We start from the raw sequence: 14,042 nt of genomic DNA on the forward strand, positions 1-14,042 counted from the left end.
TAAACACATCTTCAAAATACCGAGGTTTTCCGAATACGTATGGGTTGATAGCTTTTGGTTCATAATCTAATAGTAGCTCATGGATTTGGTGCCATCTCCCTGATTATCTGACATGATAAAGGGGGGAGCGGACGACAAAACAAAAGCTATCAGAATGCGATGTCGGTTATTTCCGTGTCGCAAAGTGGTGCGGCCAAACTGTAAAAGGCACGTCAGAACTCATCAATGACGTCCTATATCGACCCCAACAATGGCTGTGCAGTCACTTTTAAGATCTGATATCCACGGAATTCAATCCCCTACTTGTTGTAATGAAAACAACACTGATAAATATACACAAAATGGGCATCTCTCTATCTGCAGCGCGCTACCTGGCGCCAGGCGCATTCCTCGTCGACTTCGCAGCGCAGCTGTACGGGCTGCTGAGCAGTCCCAACATGAAAGACGTGCACGATGCAAATATCTCTTTCTTCTCGCCCCTGCCGCTGTTCATTGCCTGTTTCTTCTTCCCGCAGCAGATCTTCCAGGCGGCTTGGCTTTGGAGACTCTGGAAGGCCAAGCCAGAGAACGTGGAGGAGGACCGCTCCTTGCGGCAGATGATAGATTATGTGCCATACTACGCTGTGGGGAATCTCTGCATTGCTGGTGAGTCCGCCCTGACCTTTATCTGGTTCACACAGGCCGGGCAAGCTCAAAAAAACTGACGCCATGGGTACTGGGACAGCCTGGATGGTCGTCTGGAACCAGTCCGATCTGAAGACCGCCAACGCTTTCGTCACCGTCAACAGCTGCTTGCAGCTCTACTACGTGTTCACGAGGCTGGGTCCCATGGACCTTGGCTCCTGGACGTCGATCCTGACCCACGTCGTCTCCAAGATGTTTGCCGGCATCGGGGTGCTGGACCTCCTGCACAACAGCTCGGCGGCCTACGCCGTCGGTCAAGCCCCGAGCACCGCCGTCAAGGTCTTGACTGGCCTCGAGTTCGGCGCCTTGGCCTCAGTTAGCGACTGGGTCTTCGGCGGCTGTCTCGCCTACGACTTGGTCGCTCTCATGGTGGGCCAGCGTGTTTACGGAAACGTCGTCTGGAGTAACCTGCTTGGCGCTTACGTATCAGCCGTTGCTGGACTTGTCGTGGCCCGGAACTGTCTTCGGTAAGTGCTTCTTCACTTTCAGACCAAGATGCAATGTTTGCCAAATGCTAAATGGTTTCAGACCCCCCTATGTGCGTCGGGACGAATACCAGGCTCTTCATTGACCTGCAATGAGGCAGTGGATTGCAGGCTACGAGCATTAATGAAAAAATACTGATAGGCTCTGGAAATCAGTGCTATTGGTTGTATCATGTAGGTTTATATGTCGTTTGGCTTTGCAATCGGGGAGAAGTCCTGTTTTCCAGCTACATTTCCTTCATATCCAACCGCCTTGGCAAAATCCTTGAGGAACGCCCACCTCACCTGCTTCGCCCAACCTTTCTTTGCAAAACCGTTGGCTGGTTTTGGGAAGAGATCCGCAACATGTAGAAACGTTTCATCGTGTGCGGGAACAATGAGAAAGTTGTCGTACGCGTCAACTTCTTGCAGCTTCTTGATGGACTCAATGGCTTCGGGGATATCGTAGTGGACCTGGGGAGCGTTGGCCGGCTTGGCAGGCAGATAGAACGGCTGATCCTTGCCGTCTCGTAATATACCCTCAAACATCTCTCCAGGGCAAGGCGTCGTGGACAAGCCAGTGAAGGGGTTGGGTGAGATAGAAGCCGGTAACGGCTGCCACGGGTGCGGTCGTATTTCCCCGCCGTGATGAGCGGCGTCGCCACCCATGACGATGAAGCTGTCGGGCTCCGTAGTTACCCGGGCCAGGCCGCACATGTGTCCGACCGCGTGTCCCGGGGTGTCGAGTAGATAAAACGAGCCATCTCCGAAATAGTTAAACGCGGCAAACCTGCCAATCTTCAGCCCTGACTCGGCAAAGTCTATCTCCCGGATCTCACGGCCCGCCACGTCGACTTGGTTGAAGGCCGCCGAGGGATTCTCCGGGTAACCGGGGAATATCTTGTCCTTGCATCCCGGGCCGACGACCAACGCCGTCTCTGGCTCGAACGTCGAGGGGTCACCCGTATGGTCGAAATGCCAATGCGACCAGATGACGGCCTCGATGGACTTGGTGTCCACGCCGCCTGCGTCGAGAATCTCGCGGACGTGCCTGGGTACTATGGGCGTGTAGCCGCTGTCGCGAAAGCGCTGGACTAGAGGCGGTGGGAGACTCTCCCAGTCCTTCTTGATTCCGAGGTCGAAGACCAGCGTGCGGCCGAGCCCAGCGTGCCGGATCAGGAAGGAGTAGCAGGGCGTAGCGAGCCACTCATGACCAGCGATCGCAGGCTCCACAAACCTCCACTGGTAGTAGATCGGCTTTATCAGCAAAACATCCCTGCTCATCTCAAGAAACTGGAGCGGGTTTGCTGCCTACTGTGTTAATGCCATGAATAATGCCGCTGCTGTTGATGATGGAGACATCGACGGTAGAGGTCGACGTTGGGATATTCAACTCCGGAAGCGAAGCCATGGTTACTCAGAGTTCCCCAGGCACCAAATAGGAAAGCAGGAAAATAATTGTTTGGATGGAGAAGAAGAGAACCACTAAAGCTGTCTACTGTCAGCCTACGAGGTAGAGGTCGGCATTCCGATGCATTAGGGCGGGAGTCCAACCCCTCCTATGGATTTATACTCTCGGCTAGTCAGACCGGGAGCGATCGCACACACCATTCCGATCTGCTCGCTGGGCGCGACCTAACCTTAGGTAGCATCCAAGAACACAGCGGGGCGCTAGGTTGTTTCGGACAATGCCTCCGATCAACCAGCAAATGCAAGCCATTGGTCAATGTTCTGCAGGATAGACACTACACAGGAGGGGAAGGGGACTCGATACTTTGGGACATGGACGAAATTTGCGTTCTCAAACCCAGACTATTTCCAGATGATATATACATGTTGGCAAGCCCGCTACCGCTCGTCATGTCCTACGACTCGAGCCCCTGATCCCTTACCGCCTGGTTCCATAGTCGTCGTCGTCGATGTCATTGATAGATGCCGCTCATCGCATCCATAGTACTCATGTCGGTTGAATTCTGGGGTAACCCCGTGGGCCATACAGGAAACTGAGCCGAATCGGGCGGTTGTTGCAAGGGGCCGTTTTCTGCCATATCCGTCGAAGTAGAGTCCATGCTGAAGTCGAACGGCGATGTCGCAACGTTGCCCGTCATGGTATTAATCATGTAAGAGAAATCAGCTCCCATCCCACCTTGGCCCCATTGACTGGCAAAATTATTGAAACCTTCTTGCACTGGAGGCTCTATGTTCACAGGATTGCGAGGCTCGTGTTTTCCTTGGGCAACCAGGCCCATGATGGTTTTCTTGATACGCTCGAAAACGTCGCGATACTTGCGAGCCGAAGGATAACGTTCAGTGACAATGCTGAGGCGGTCAAGGTTAGAAGAAGATGAAGAAGAAGAAGAAGAAACATTAAAGTGGGAAGACATGGAAGCCCAGAACCCATAGAACACTTACTACAATAACAACTGACAGTCCGTGAGGGGGGCGTCTACGCTGAGAAAGCCCGCTGGAGCCAACCACGCGCAGTATACCAAGGACAGCCCTATAGTATGTTAAAATCAACGTAGCCTGTCGATTCAGGTATCTTTTACCTGCCAAAAACACAGACTGTATACTCAAAGCTGAGAATCCGACTGGGAAAACGTGGTGTAGCCTCCTATAATCCGTGATGATGCCGGAACAGGCATTGGCGCAGAGTTCAAGGTACTTCATGTTCATGGGGGTTTTTGCAAGCCGAGGATACAGTAAGAACCGGATGCAGCGATAGTAATGAATCGTGTACAATTCCGCGCCTTCATATGCAGGATTTTGCTGCTGAACGTAGTTGGTAGCATCATAAGGGATAGCATCCTTCCAGGAGTTTAACCTGTCCAGGAATGCATCTATGGTGGCGTCAGCAATGGTTCCCGGCTTGTCCACTCTGTATACGATGTGCTGAATTTCCGACTCGATCCGCTTGAGCCTCGTCCGATGGATAAATGATGTCAGTGTCGTCGGCGGATTAACGGGGATATTGGATACGTGTGTCGAGGCCTGGCGGACAAACTCGTCATCCCGCGTGTCCTCGTTGATGTCTAGAGGCAATTCCGCATCAATGTCGTGGTCGGACAAGCTTGGCGGTCTTCCAATAGCAATGGATATATCGCGATCCAGGAAAAAGGTGGTCCAGAATCGACGCTTGTTCATTTCAGCTTCAACGCTCGGCAGCTGGCGCCTTGGCCGGCGATGCAGCCCCAGCTCAACGCATAGGCGCATGGCGGCGCCCACATAAGTCCAGGCCCCCGGGTCTCGCGGTGCTCTTGTACAGTAGAGGGCCATGAGTAGTAAGTAGTCCACCGTACGGGAATTGCGAAGCTGAAGCAAGGAGTCCATGTAACCGAAGGCTATGTTGTAGTGTTGCTCGCTGAAGAAGTGTCCCATCTCGCCAGCTGACTCCAGCCAGCGTCCACTGACCGCATATACCAAATGGAGGATACTCTTTTCGTACTCGTCAGAAATGTTGTCGCGATTGTCATGGAGTTCTAGCACATGGGCCGTGTGTAGGACTGGGTAACGGGTCGCGATATGTCTAAACCAGCCCTCAAGAAGTCTGTGGGCAACATTCGGGCTAAGCATGGGAACGCCCACAAATTCGGAGAGCTGGGCCGAGTAAACAGATTTGGGGGCTGGGTCGTCTTCATCTCCTACAATATGACTCTCATGTTCGTTGGCTATGGAAGTTCTTTGGCTTTGTACAACCGAGTTGAGGACACGCCCGATGGTTATGTTTGATGAGGCTCCAATGTAATGGCCCGAAGCAGACAGTGACAAGTCACGCACAGCAATGAGAATGTCATTCTCATCATCATCCGAGTCCGGTTGCATGTGTTGTTGTGACGCCTGTAGCACATGGCGACCGGGTGTTTGGAGATGCGGTGATGACACTGATGCACCGACCGTCCCTCTCAAGTGGTCGGTCCCCGCGCCCATATGGCCCAGCGAGGCCAAGGCGGACTCCAGCTCAGCTACACGCTGCTCGAGTGCCTTGATGTACAGCTTCTTCTCGCCCGCCGCCGGGATGAGAGGAACGATATAGACACATTTGAGAGACAGACGAGCGCATGATGCACAAGCCGGCCGTTGTCCATCACACTACAAGGGAACGAGCCATCATGTTAGCTTTGATACAATGGATGCTGGATCGATCTCACGAGGCGACTACCTTCTGCTTCCTCGTCTTGCAGCGCTGGCAGGCGAGGGCAACACGGTCACGCTTGCCGGCTTTGCGTTGGGCCGGCGGAGCGTCTGTGGCGGGTGCGTTGGGCGAGGTGCCTTGACCTGTCTCAGTGGTGTCCGGAGAGGATCCGGTGGCGTCCATTGTTGTAAGATCCAATGGCGCGTGATATTGGAGCGACGTGGTGTGAAGCGAGTAAGGAAGAACTGGGGTTCCAAAGCAGGGATAGTATGCTGCTCTACACACCGAAGGCTGAATGGTGTCGGATCCGCTTTGTACCGGCAGCTGCCGATAATCAAGAGCATGGGAGCCTCTAAGCTCCAAGTAGAGACTCGGAGGTGGTACCGTAGCTGAGCCGTGTGCGGTGGGCAGTATACCTCTACAAGCAGCGAATGGGTGCCGATCTCCTCTAGGTCGTATAGTCCCGGAACGAGATGGCCGGGGATGGGTAAGTAGGTATGTAGATATCGTCGATATGCCAGATTGGCAGGTAGATAAGGCGGGGAAAGTGAGCCAGCACTCGGTTGGGTGCTGTTCGCCGCTCCTCGCCGAGCTGGCTCCGCTCCCGCTTTTCCGTGGCGAGGTCTGGTGCAAGTCATACACGCTCCCGCCCCGTCATTTTTGCCTTATGCCAGCGCAATTGGCCTGGTTGGTGATAAGTCTCCTCCTGGCGGCAGGCAGTGGTAGATTATGGACCAAAGCAATAGAAGCTCATAACGGCAAGATCAGCTGCTGTGGTGTCAAGCTCGGTCTGAGGGACACAGCCTGCACTGTGGGCCAAAAAGGTCGGGGTCAAGGCAACAGTGTCGGCGACGCTTGGTCATGGATAGATGAAAATATCAGAGCGCCACAGAATGCCGCTGCCACTTGAGGCCGGTGGCCACAAGGTTGGGGCTTTTGCCTTTGGCGTCCGCGGGGGGCTGAGTTAAGCTTTGAAAGGATTGCTTGCCATGTTTGGGGAGTACCTTGAACTGGGGGCATACTCTGGAACTCCAGACAGACGCGGTTACAGTATCTGCTGCTGCCAGGAGTCAGGTGGATTCGCGAAGGACAGTCAATCGGTTAGTTCCTTGCGCTAAGTACCCAATCCAGATTCCCGCCAGCAAGTGGCAAGCCCGGTGGAAATTGGGGTAACTCTCTATGTAGGTAGGCAGTAGGTTAAGTACTTTCCCGACATATACTGCGCGTAGTGGCAGTATAGGTAAGTAAGTACATGTGTATGTAGGTACAAGTATGCTGTGGATATACTGGGCTTGCAGTAGCAATGACCAAATGCAGGTCCACCCCGCCCACTGTATTCCACGCCAATCACTTGACGTGGCTGTCGCTGGTTGCCGCCGCACTGTCTTCCAGCTTGATTCATTTCCGTCGTTTCACCAGATTTAAGGTTCAACTCTATGGATGACACTGGACGGTTCTAGACGGCATGCGGAGGAGTTAGCGGCGCGACTGGCCAGTGTCACAGTGTCACAGTCGACGGCGCCGATCCTCGATCCTTAGCGGACGGTATTGATGATGGATCCAATCTGGCGTGACGCGAAATCTCGAGATATCTGATAAGTGTCTTGACCTTCCCCGCTGCCCCGCATCTCGTCCGCATCTCATCTGGCAGGGGTCCGCTGCGTTTCACAGGTATGTACATGTACCGACTTACCTTACCGAAATGCCTGACAGTTCGTTTCCCTAAACCTTTGGTGCCAAACAACGGGGAATACTGAACACGACAGAATATCGTTTGGTCAACCATAGTACGACATCACATTACATACGCCCGTACGTAGTTCTACTGCTATCTTCTATCTTGTAGTCGAAGAAACAACTCCTGAGCCAGGTAGATCTCTCCAGCTCAGAACGTGAACCGGTATGTTCACTCGCCTAAGTTATCGCTTCGGAATAAGTCTCCCGCTAGCGCAACCCCATCGCCAGCCTTTTCCGCTGTCCTGTCTGTAATGACGGCCACTGTCATGGAACGCCTCATAGAATGCCTCGCTGGTGGTTGATCTGTTGAATCACTAGCCTTCGGAGCTGAAAACAGACAATTGGGCCGAGTGTCACTGGGAGAGAGTAGCACATTCAGCTATGTGCTCCCGTTCCCTGACAATGCACGCTTACACCGGCCATCAACAAAAGTAAAGGTCGGATTGGGCCCGTCTTGTCTGTGGCCGCGAGCCGATACTGCCGTCCGTCACTCTGGCTCCCATATACCTACCTCCTTTACCTATTAGATCGACAGGCGGGCCTTCGGTAACCAGCCCAGGACCACTCTCTTGGGGCCGGGACATGGTTCCGCATTGCCTCTCCCGGTGAGATGGGCAACGCTTGGCCAAGGCATGGTTCCGAAAACTCCACTGGAACTGCCGCCTGCTATCTTTGCGGTTGCTGCGGGATCCAATACCTGTACGGCCTACCAGCCATATCATGCGGGACCGCATGATCCTGCATATTCTTGGCCCTTCACAGCTTACCCGACCTTGTCGTCAGTGTGGTCAAGATGGCCACCACCACCACAACCAACACCAAGGGCATCAGGAGAAAGTCCGCCATCTTGCAAGTCAAGTCCTTCATCAATCGATTCTTGAAATACCACCAAGTCCGAGACTCCACCTCCGGGCCAATGGACAACACTGAGCTGCCCCCTACGATAGCCATTCTTGGCGCTGGTATCGGCGGATTGGCTCTAGCTATTGGCCTCATCAAACGCGGTGTCGCTGTTACTGTATATGAGGCTGCAGATGCCTTCTCTACTGTCGGGGCCGGCATTGGGCTCGGTCCCAACTCCCTGAACGCCATAGATTTGATCGACTCCCGCTTCCGCCAAGAGTATAACAAGGCCAAGACAGCAAATGAAAAGCCCGAGTTTGAGCACAGCGTATTTGATGCTCTGTATGCCGAAGAAGGGCTTGGCACGAAGAGAGGATGGACAAAAGGCCTCATCGGTGCTCCGTACTTTACCAGGAGCAGCGCCCATCGCAAGGACTTGCTGGACATCATGGAGAACCTAATCCCGCCTGGCACCGTCACTTTCAACAAGCGAGCAAAATCAATCGAGCAGATTGGGTCCAAGGTTGTCATCAAATTCTTTAACAGCGAGACGGTGACTGTGGACGCCGTCATTGGCTGTGACGGAGTGAAAGGCATTACGAGAGGGCTGGTGCTGCAGGATACTTCACCAGAACAGGTGAAGCCAACATACTGCAACATGTACATATACCGTGGCATCATTCCGATGGACGAAGCCAAGGAAATACTTGGACAACATGCCGGCGATGCCAAGTGGTTTATGATGAAGGAAAAGGGCGTCGCGATCTATCCCATCTCTCAAGGGAAAGAGGAGAATTTCGTCTTCTTCGTCACAGACCATAAACCCTGGACCCAAGGGGACTCTCCGGTAGCATGTACCAAAGAGGAGATGCTCGAAGACCTCAAGGACTTTGACCCAAGACTCTTGAAGCTATTAAACTGGGCCAAACCCCTCAAGTGGCCCACTTGGCACCACCCGCAGACATCAACATACTACAAAGGTTGGGTTTGCCTGCTTGGAGATGTCGCCCATGCAACGAGCCCCCATCAAGCGGCTGGTGCCGGCCAGGGTCTGGAAGATGCTGTTGTCCTTGCCCACCTTTTGGCACTGGTCAAGACTCCCGACCAGCTTGAGTATGCCTTCCAAGTATACGACGCCATTCGGCGGCCACGTGCGCAGAAAGTGGTTACGACCAGTTTCGAGGCTGGTATTATCTACACCTGGCTGGATCCCGAGATCGGCGACGATATGAATAAGATTGTGGAAAATGCCAACCATCGACTCCACTGGATTTGGCAACATGACATCGCCGGTGACCTGAAGAAAGCCGAGAGGGAATTTCTGAGGGTGTCTTCCTCGCATCGCAACATCCAGGCCAACATATCCGACAACAAGATTCACCCAGTGATGCAATCCCACGAGCTTACCGCTTCATTGTCGTGAGCCAAACCCCTTTCCAGTCTGGTATTAGACAAGGCTTGTACCACTGCATTTTCCATACAAACAATAGCAATACACGTACATGCATACACTACTAGTTTAATTACAACACATTGACAGAATTCTGCCCAAGCATAATGCCATCGCCACCGGCACGCTGCATTGATTGGGTTGAAACAGAAGAGAGCCTGGCTAAATCATGGGCTCTACGGCGGATAAGTTTGAGGAGTTACCAATGAAGGATTAATGCTCTTCTAAAAGAGATCCAAACCCTGAGACCTTATCCAGAATCCCATTCGTTCTATACGCGTGCCAAACCGTCGCGGTATTTATTGCGATGACCGGCTTACCAAGCTCCTTTTCCATGCTCGCGGCAACCCTGGCAGCGGGCAGATTGGTTCCTGCTTGCAACAGCGCATCCACCTCCGGAGCGTTAACCTTTCTGAAAGCTTTCTTGATTATTTCGGGGTTTACTTTGGTGATTGAGGTAGCTGTCTCGCACCGCAACCCATGTATCATGTGGGCTTCGTAGCCTATCTGGGTGAAGAAGTCGACAACCTAGGATTTCGATTAGCACCCAACCTCGGCAACACATGAGATTACTCTTGGATAAAGAGAACATGAAATACCTGCTGATCGCCAACGGCCTGGTATGGTGTGATGATGCCAATCCTTTTGGCGCCGTAGCGGTCTAGAGCCGCTTTCGCTGCCAGCGCACCGGTAGTGACCTTGAGGCCACCGGACTTCTCGATCATGAAGTCTTCGAACTGCTTTGCGCCATCCTGGCCGCCCCAGAAGGTCTCTGCGCTCATTCCCATGACCATGTAGGTTGGTAGGCAAGCGCACGCGCGGCTCACAGCTCCGCCGATGGTCTCACGCAACTGCTCAAGAAAAGCCACCATGGTCGCATCGTCCTTCAGGGACGGATTCGTTATCTCAATGCGAGCGCTGTGCCAGGAGACGCCAGGAACCGTCATCCAGTTGAATTCGGCTTCGACCACGGTATTGGTTGCTGGCCTTTTAGGACATGCTCAGTTACCTGCCATCGATTCTTCACTATGCACATTCCAGATATTATCATTGTACTCACACAATTAGCCCGAATCTGGCCCTTGGAGAGACGTAGCTCACGGGTGCTTGGATTGCTGCTACCATTGTGACTGGAGTGTTATGTATATCGCCAATGTCCGGTGGTAAGTGTAGATTTAGTTGACTGGCCGGTGGTGCAATATTCTGTATGTGCTTTCAATTTAACGGATTACACACACACACACACACACCTGATGTTACGACTCAAGACCAATATACCATGTATCACGACATGTCCAAGCCTTACACATACGCTGTCCTCGTCCCGTACGGGGTAATCTACCCCGCTATGAATTCATGACCAGGCTGCTCACTCATCCACAAAGTGCACTGCAGCATACATGTACGGACTACATACCTACCTGCATACTTACTGTATGCGGCATCGGAACAGCTGTAGATTAGGATACGGTAGTACACCTCTTCCGATGATAAATGACCGGATCCTGTTTCCCGATACATCAGGGGCTACTTGGATTGGTTCGCGCATCAATTTCCGGGTCCGCATCACCTCTCCTTGGCACTTCTTAGAACCCACCCACCTTACAATTAACTGGTATCTCACGAGTTGCATCCGGGCGAATACAGAAAGATGTCGGTCATTTCCTATCCAACGCAACCCACACCAACCCGTCCCTATCTGTGGACCTCTCCTACCCTTGTCGGTCGCGTCTTGTCCAAATAAGGAAATGTTACCTTTTTGCCTGTGGTACTTGTTATCTTTACGCATAGGAATGAGACGACTCGGCTGATTAGTGTTTATTAGCCTGGCCTAGGGGCTTCTGCTGCCGCCAAGTCGCACCGGTGAGAAGAAGGAAACAAAGGTTGAAGCTATAGGATCTACGCCAGGCCTAGCTGAAAGCGGCACGTTCCAAGAACTCTGTTCTCCACTACTCAGCCATGGCGACCAGTTCTTGAGTTCGTCCCAAGATCATGCGGTGTCATGTTGCATCGCACCACCCTGAAATACAGCTGCATGCCGGCGTTGCCCCCCTATGGCTATCTATCACAGGAAGCTACTTCTGAGGATGAGAGGACGGCAGGACGGCAGGACGGCAGGACGGCAGGACGGTGTTATCGCGCGTCGTGTCGGACCAACTGTTCCTACTTCGTCCAGGTCGGCAATACCGGTGAACCCAGTGCCATCGCCAAGGTCACTGTGCCGTGTTGTACTTTCGCAGCGTAGGGGGAAGATGGTGGATGACTGGCAACCACTTGCATCAAGCCGGGGGCCACAGGCGTGTTGACCTACACGGGCCAGGAGTCAGCAACGCTCTTAAATGCCGGGCCAATTCTTTCTAACTCGCCTGATCTATCGAACGATCTCCTAATGTCCACTGATAACCCGTTGATCCTTCTGTGGCCCTTCCACGCTTACCTCAACTCATCCTTCATCCTCTGGCGTTTACCCACTTACCCCGGATTCTCTCGTCGACGGTGCTGCCGCCTCGGGACATACGGTGGGGGAACATTTGGCAATCCTGCCTAGTACCCTTACCGCCCTTGGAAGGGCAGGTCGTAGCGCAACATGGGGGATGCCATGCAAAAGACAATAACAGGCGCGGATCGGGAATTATTAAAAAATAGCAATGACTCTATCACGAGCTCAGGCCAGGTCGCCGTGGCGGAAGCCGATACGGCTCTGCATAAGAGGCTATTATGGAAGCGAGATGTCGTTCTTGTTCCCGTTATGGGAATTCTGTATACTTTACTGTTCCTGGACAGAACGAACATTGCCAATGCGCGAGCATTGGGCATCGGATCCCCCACTGGACTGGAAGCATCGCTTCAGATGCCAAGCAACGGTTATAACATCGCCTTGGTGATTTTCTATATACCCTTTGTTTTGGCCGAAATACCGGCCAATTTGATTCTGAATCAAAACAAGGTCCGGCCCGGACTGTTTCTTGGTGGACAAATGGCCCTCTTAGGTGTGTGTGCCGCTATGATCTGCACCAGCTTCAAGATGGACTCGAGCTGACCTGACCCCTGAACACAGGCATTCTTGGAATGTGTCAGGGTCTTACGAAGAGCTATGGGGGGCTTCTCGCCGTACGGTAAGATCACTATACATTGAAACATCCAAAGCCTTGAAATATTGACAGTGTCATGGCTCTGCAGATTCCTTATGGGTACGTTTGAAGCCTCGCTCCCTGCAGGAGCTACGTACATGATCTCTATGTACTACACAAAGAAAGAAGCTGCTCTTCGATTTGCATGGTTCTTCAATTTCGCCCTTGCTGGTCCATTGTTCTCGGGTCTCCTTGCCTATGCTATCCAAAATCTCGAGGGAGCGGGTGGTTACGCAGGGTGGCGCTGGGTCTTTATCCTCGAAGGCTGTAGGTTTTCCGCATGGCTCCTTTTTGAGACTTATCGTGGACTGGCATGACTGACCTGGTTTCATCATCCTAGTAATGACTGTTGCTATTTCGGTGCCGGTTATCATTTTCTGCCCAAACTTCCCTCATCAAGCGCAGAGCTGGTTCTTGAAACCTGCCGAGCGCGAACATGTGCTGGCCCAGCTAGAAGCATCCCGAGGAGTCGAAATCAAAGGCTCGGCCTCGGATCAAGTCTCGATCTGGAAATTGCTGGTTGATTGGCGCATCCACTTGTTCACGCTCTGCTTCTTCTGTTGCGACATCACGGCTGCCTCGGTGTCGGCCTTTTCGCCCACCATCTTGACCGAGCTAGGCTGGACCAACACGGTGGCGCAACTGATGACAATGCCCGTCTGGGCATCGGGTATCATCTCGTCCTTTCTCGTTACATGGCTAGCGTCACGTCTAAATTGCCGGACACCTTTCGTCCTTGGGGCCATCGTCTTCCAACTCGTCGGCTGGATCATCATGCGGGTCTATGTCCCCAAAGCCGGTGTACGGTACCTCGCCCTTTTCCTGATGTCTATTGGGACGTTCCCACAGATGCCCATCCTGATGGGATGGTTATCTGCCAACCTCCGGGGGCGCAAATACCTTGCCGTGGGCATGGCATGGATGATCGGGTTCGGCAACTGCGCCAACTTCGTTTCCAGCAACGTCTTCATCAAGGCAGAGGCGCCGCGGTATGCCACCGGCTTCACGACAGGGCTTTTGTTCACCATTGTGGGATTCGTGTTGGTCAGCAGTGTGTGTATGCTACTAGCGATGAAGAACAAGAAGAGGGAACAGCTGAGGTCGCAGATGACGGCTACTGAGCGAGAGAGCCACGATGAGGTCTACTTTAAGTTTGTCCTGTAGATCTCTAATACGTTGCTGCTGAGAAGTACGCATCGCACAACATGTTCGTATTCACACGAACACATCTCCTTGATTGATTGAATACTCCTCGTGTTTGCATTAGTGCCTCTATTTGTGACATGTCCCATGATACTTTTTTCTTCTGGAAATGAGCTAACTTTACTTCTGTCTTTCGTCAAGTGCAAAGGTTGACATCTAGTTAATGTATATACTTAGGCATCTTAACTAAGCTAAGAGGCCCTTAGTATTCCTCAAAGCTCTGTCAAGGTTGGCTTGATGGTTGATACATGGATCAACGGATGGATCATCATATTCGATTACATGGATTCGGGGTAGGCTTCGTAATGATTTAAGTGCTTTGGCTATGGGGGGCCATCATTGTTGACCACTTTAGCGAGGTCTTCTCTGATTACTCAACTTGCATTGATACAAATTGG

At 52.6% G+C, this 14,042-nt stretch overlaps 6 protein-coding genes across 6 annotated transcripts; 3 read left to right on the forward strand and 3 right to left on the reverse strand.

The window, feature by feature from the left end:
- Nucleotides 1-341: 341 nt before the first annotated feature.
- Nucleotides 342-1,255, forward strand: PG994_011348 (uncharacterized protein; the record flags this gene model as incomplete). The annotated part of the gene is made up of 3 exons (XM_066862757.1): nucleotides 342-645; nucleotides 725-1,151; nucleotides 1,213-1,255. The coding sequence occupies 3 exons, from the start codon at nucleotides 342-344 to the stop codon at nucleotides 1,253-1,255; spliced, it is 774 nt and encodes a 257-aa protein (XP_066711867.1).
- A 94-nt stretch (nucleotides 1,256-1,349) lies between these two features.
- On the reverse strand, nucleotides 1,350-2,559 carry PG994_011349 (Metallo-hydrolase/oxidoreductase; the record flags this gene model as incomplete). Its single annotated transcript, XM_066862758.1, has 2 exons — nucleotides 1,350-2,441; nucleotides 2,464-2,559. 2 exons carry the CDS (start codon nucleotides 2,557-2,559, stop codon nucleotides 1,350-1,352), a joined length of 1,188 nt encoding a protein of 395 aa, XP_066711868.1.
- A 511-nt stretch (nucleotides 2,560-3,070) lies between these two features.
- Nucleotides 3,071-5,463, reverse strand: PG994_011350 (uncharacterized protein; the record flags this gene model as incomplete). Its single annotated transcript, XM_066862759.1, has 4 exons — nucleotides 3,071-3,467; nucleotides 3,561-3,648; nucleotides 3,698-5,237; nucleotides 5,308-5,463. 4 exons carry the CDS (start codon nucleotides 5,461-5,463, stop codon nucleotides 3,071-3,073), a joined length of 2,181 nt encoding a protein of 726 aa, XP_066711869.1.
- A 2,347-nt stretch (nucleotides 5,464-7,810) lies between these two features.
- On the forward strand, nucleotides 7,811-9,283 carry PG994_011351 (uncharacterized protein; the record flags this gene model as incomplete). Its single annotated transcript, XM_066862760.1, has 1 exon — nucleotides 7,811-9,283. The coding sequence occupies one exon, from the start codon at nucleotides 7,811-7,813 to the stop codon at nucleotides 9,281-9,283; it is 1,473 nt and encodes a 490-aa protein (XP_066711870.1).
- A 240-nt stretch (nucleotides 9,284-9,523) lies between these two features.
- On the reverse strand, nucleotides 9,524-10,435 carry PG994_011352 (maleate isomerase; the record flags this gene model as incomplete). Its single annotated transcript, XM_066862761.1, has 3 exons — nucleotides 9,524-9,838; nucleotides 9,910-10,297; nucleotides 10,371-10,435. 3 exons carry the CDS (start codon nucleotides 10,433-10,435, stop codon nucleotides 9,524-9,526), a joined length of 768 nt encoding a protein of 255 aa, XP_066711871.1.
- Nucleotides 10,436-11,897: 1,462 nt separating this feature from the next.
- On the forward strand, nucleotides 11,898-13,605 carry PG994_011353 (MFS general substrate transporter; the record flags this gene model as incomplete). The annotated part of the gene is made up of 4 exons (XM_066862762.1): nucleotides 11,898-12,300; nucleotides 12,369-12,426; nucleotides 12,491-12,708; nucleotides 12,782-13,605. The coding sequence occupies 4 exons, from the start codon at nucleotides 11,898-11,900 to the stop codon at nucleotides 13,603-13,605; spliced, it is 1,503 nt and encodes a 500-aa protein (XP_066711872.1).
- Between the last annotated feature and the right edge of the window lie 437 nt (nucleotides 13,606-14,042).

The sequence above is a fragment of the Apiospora phragmitis genome (assembly GCF_038363925.1).
Source record: "Apiospora phragmitis strain CBS 135458 chromosome Unknown utg000010l:1.0-9815664.0:1.0-9183399.0, whole genome shotgun sequence".
Taxonomy (NCBI): Eukaryota; Fungi; Ascomycota; class Sordariomycetes; order Amphisphaeriales; family Apiosporaceae; genus Apiospora; species Apiospora phragmitis.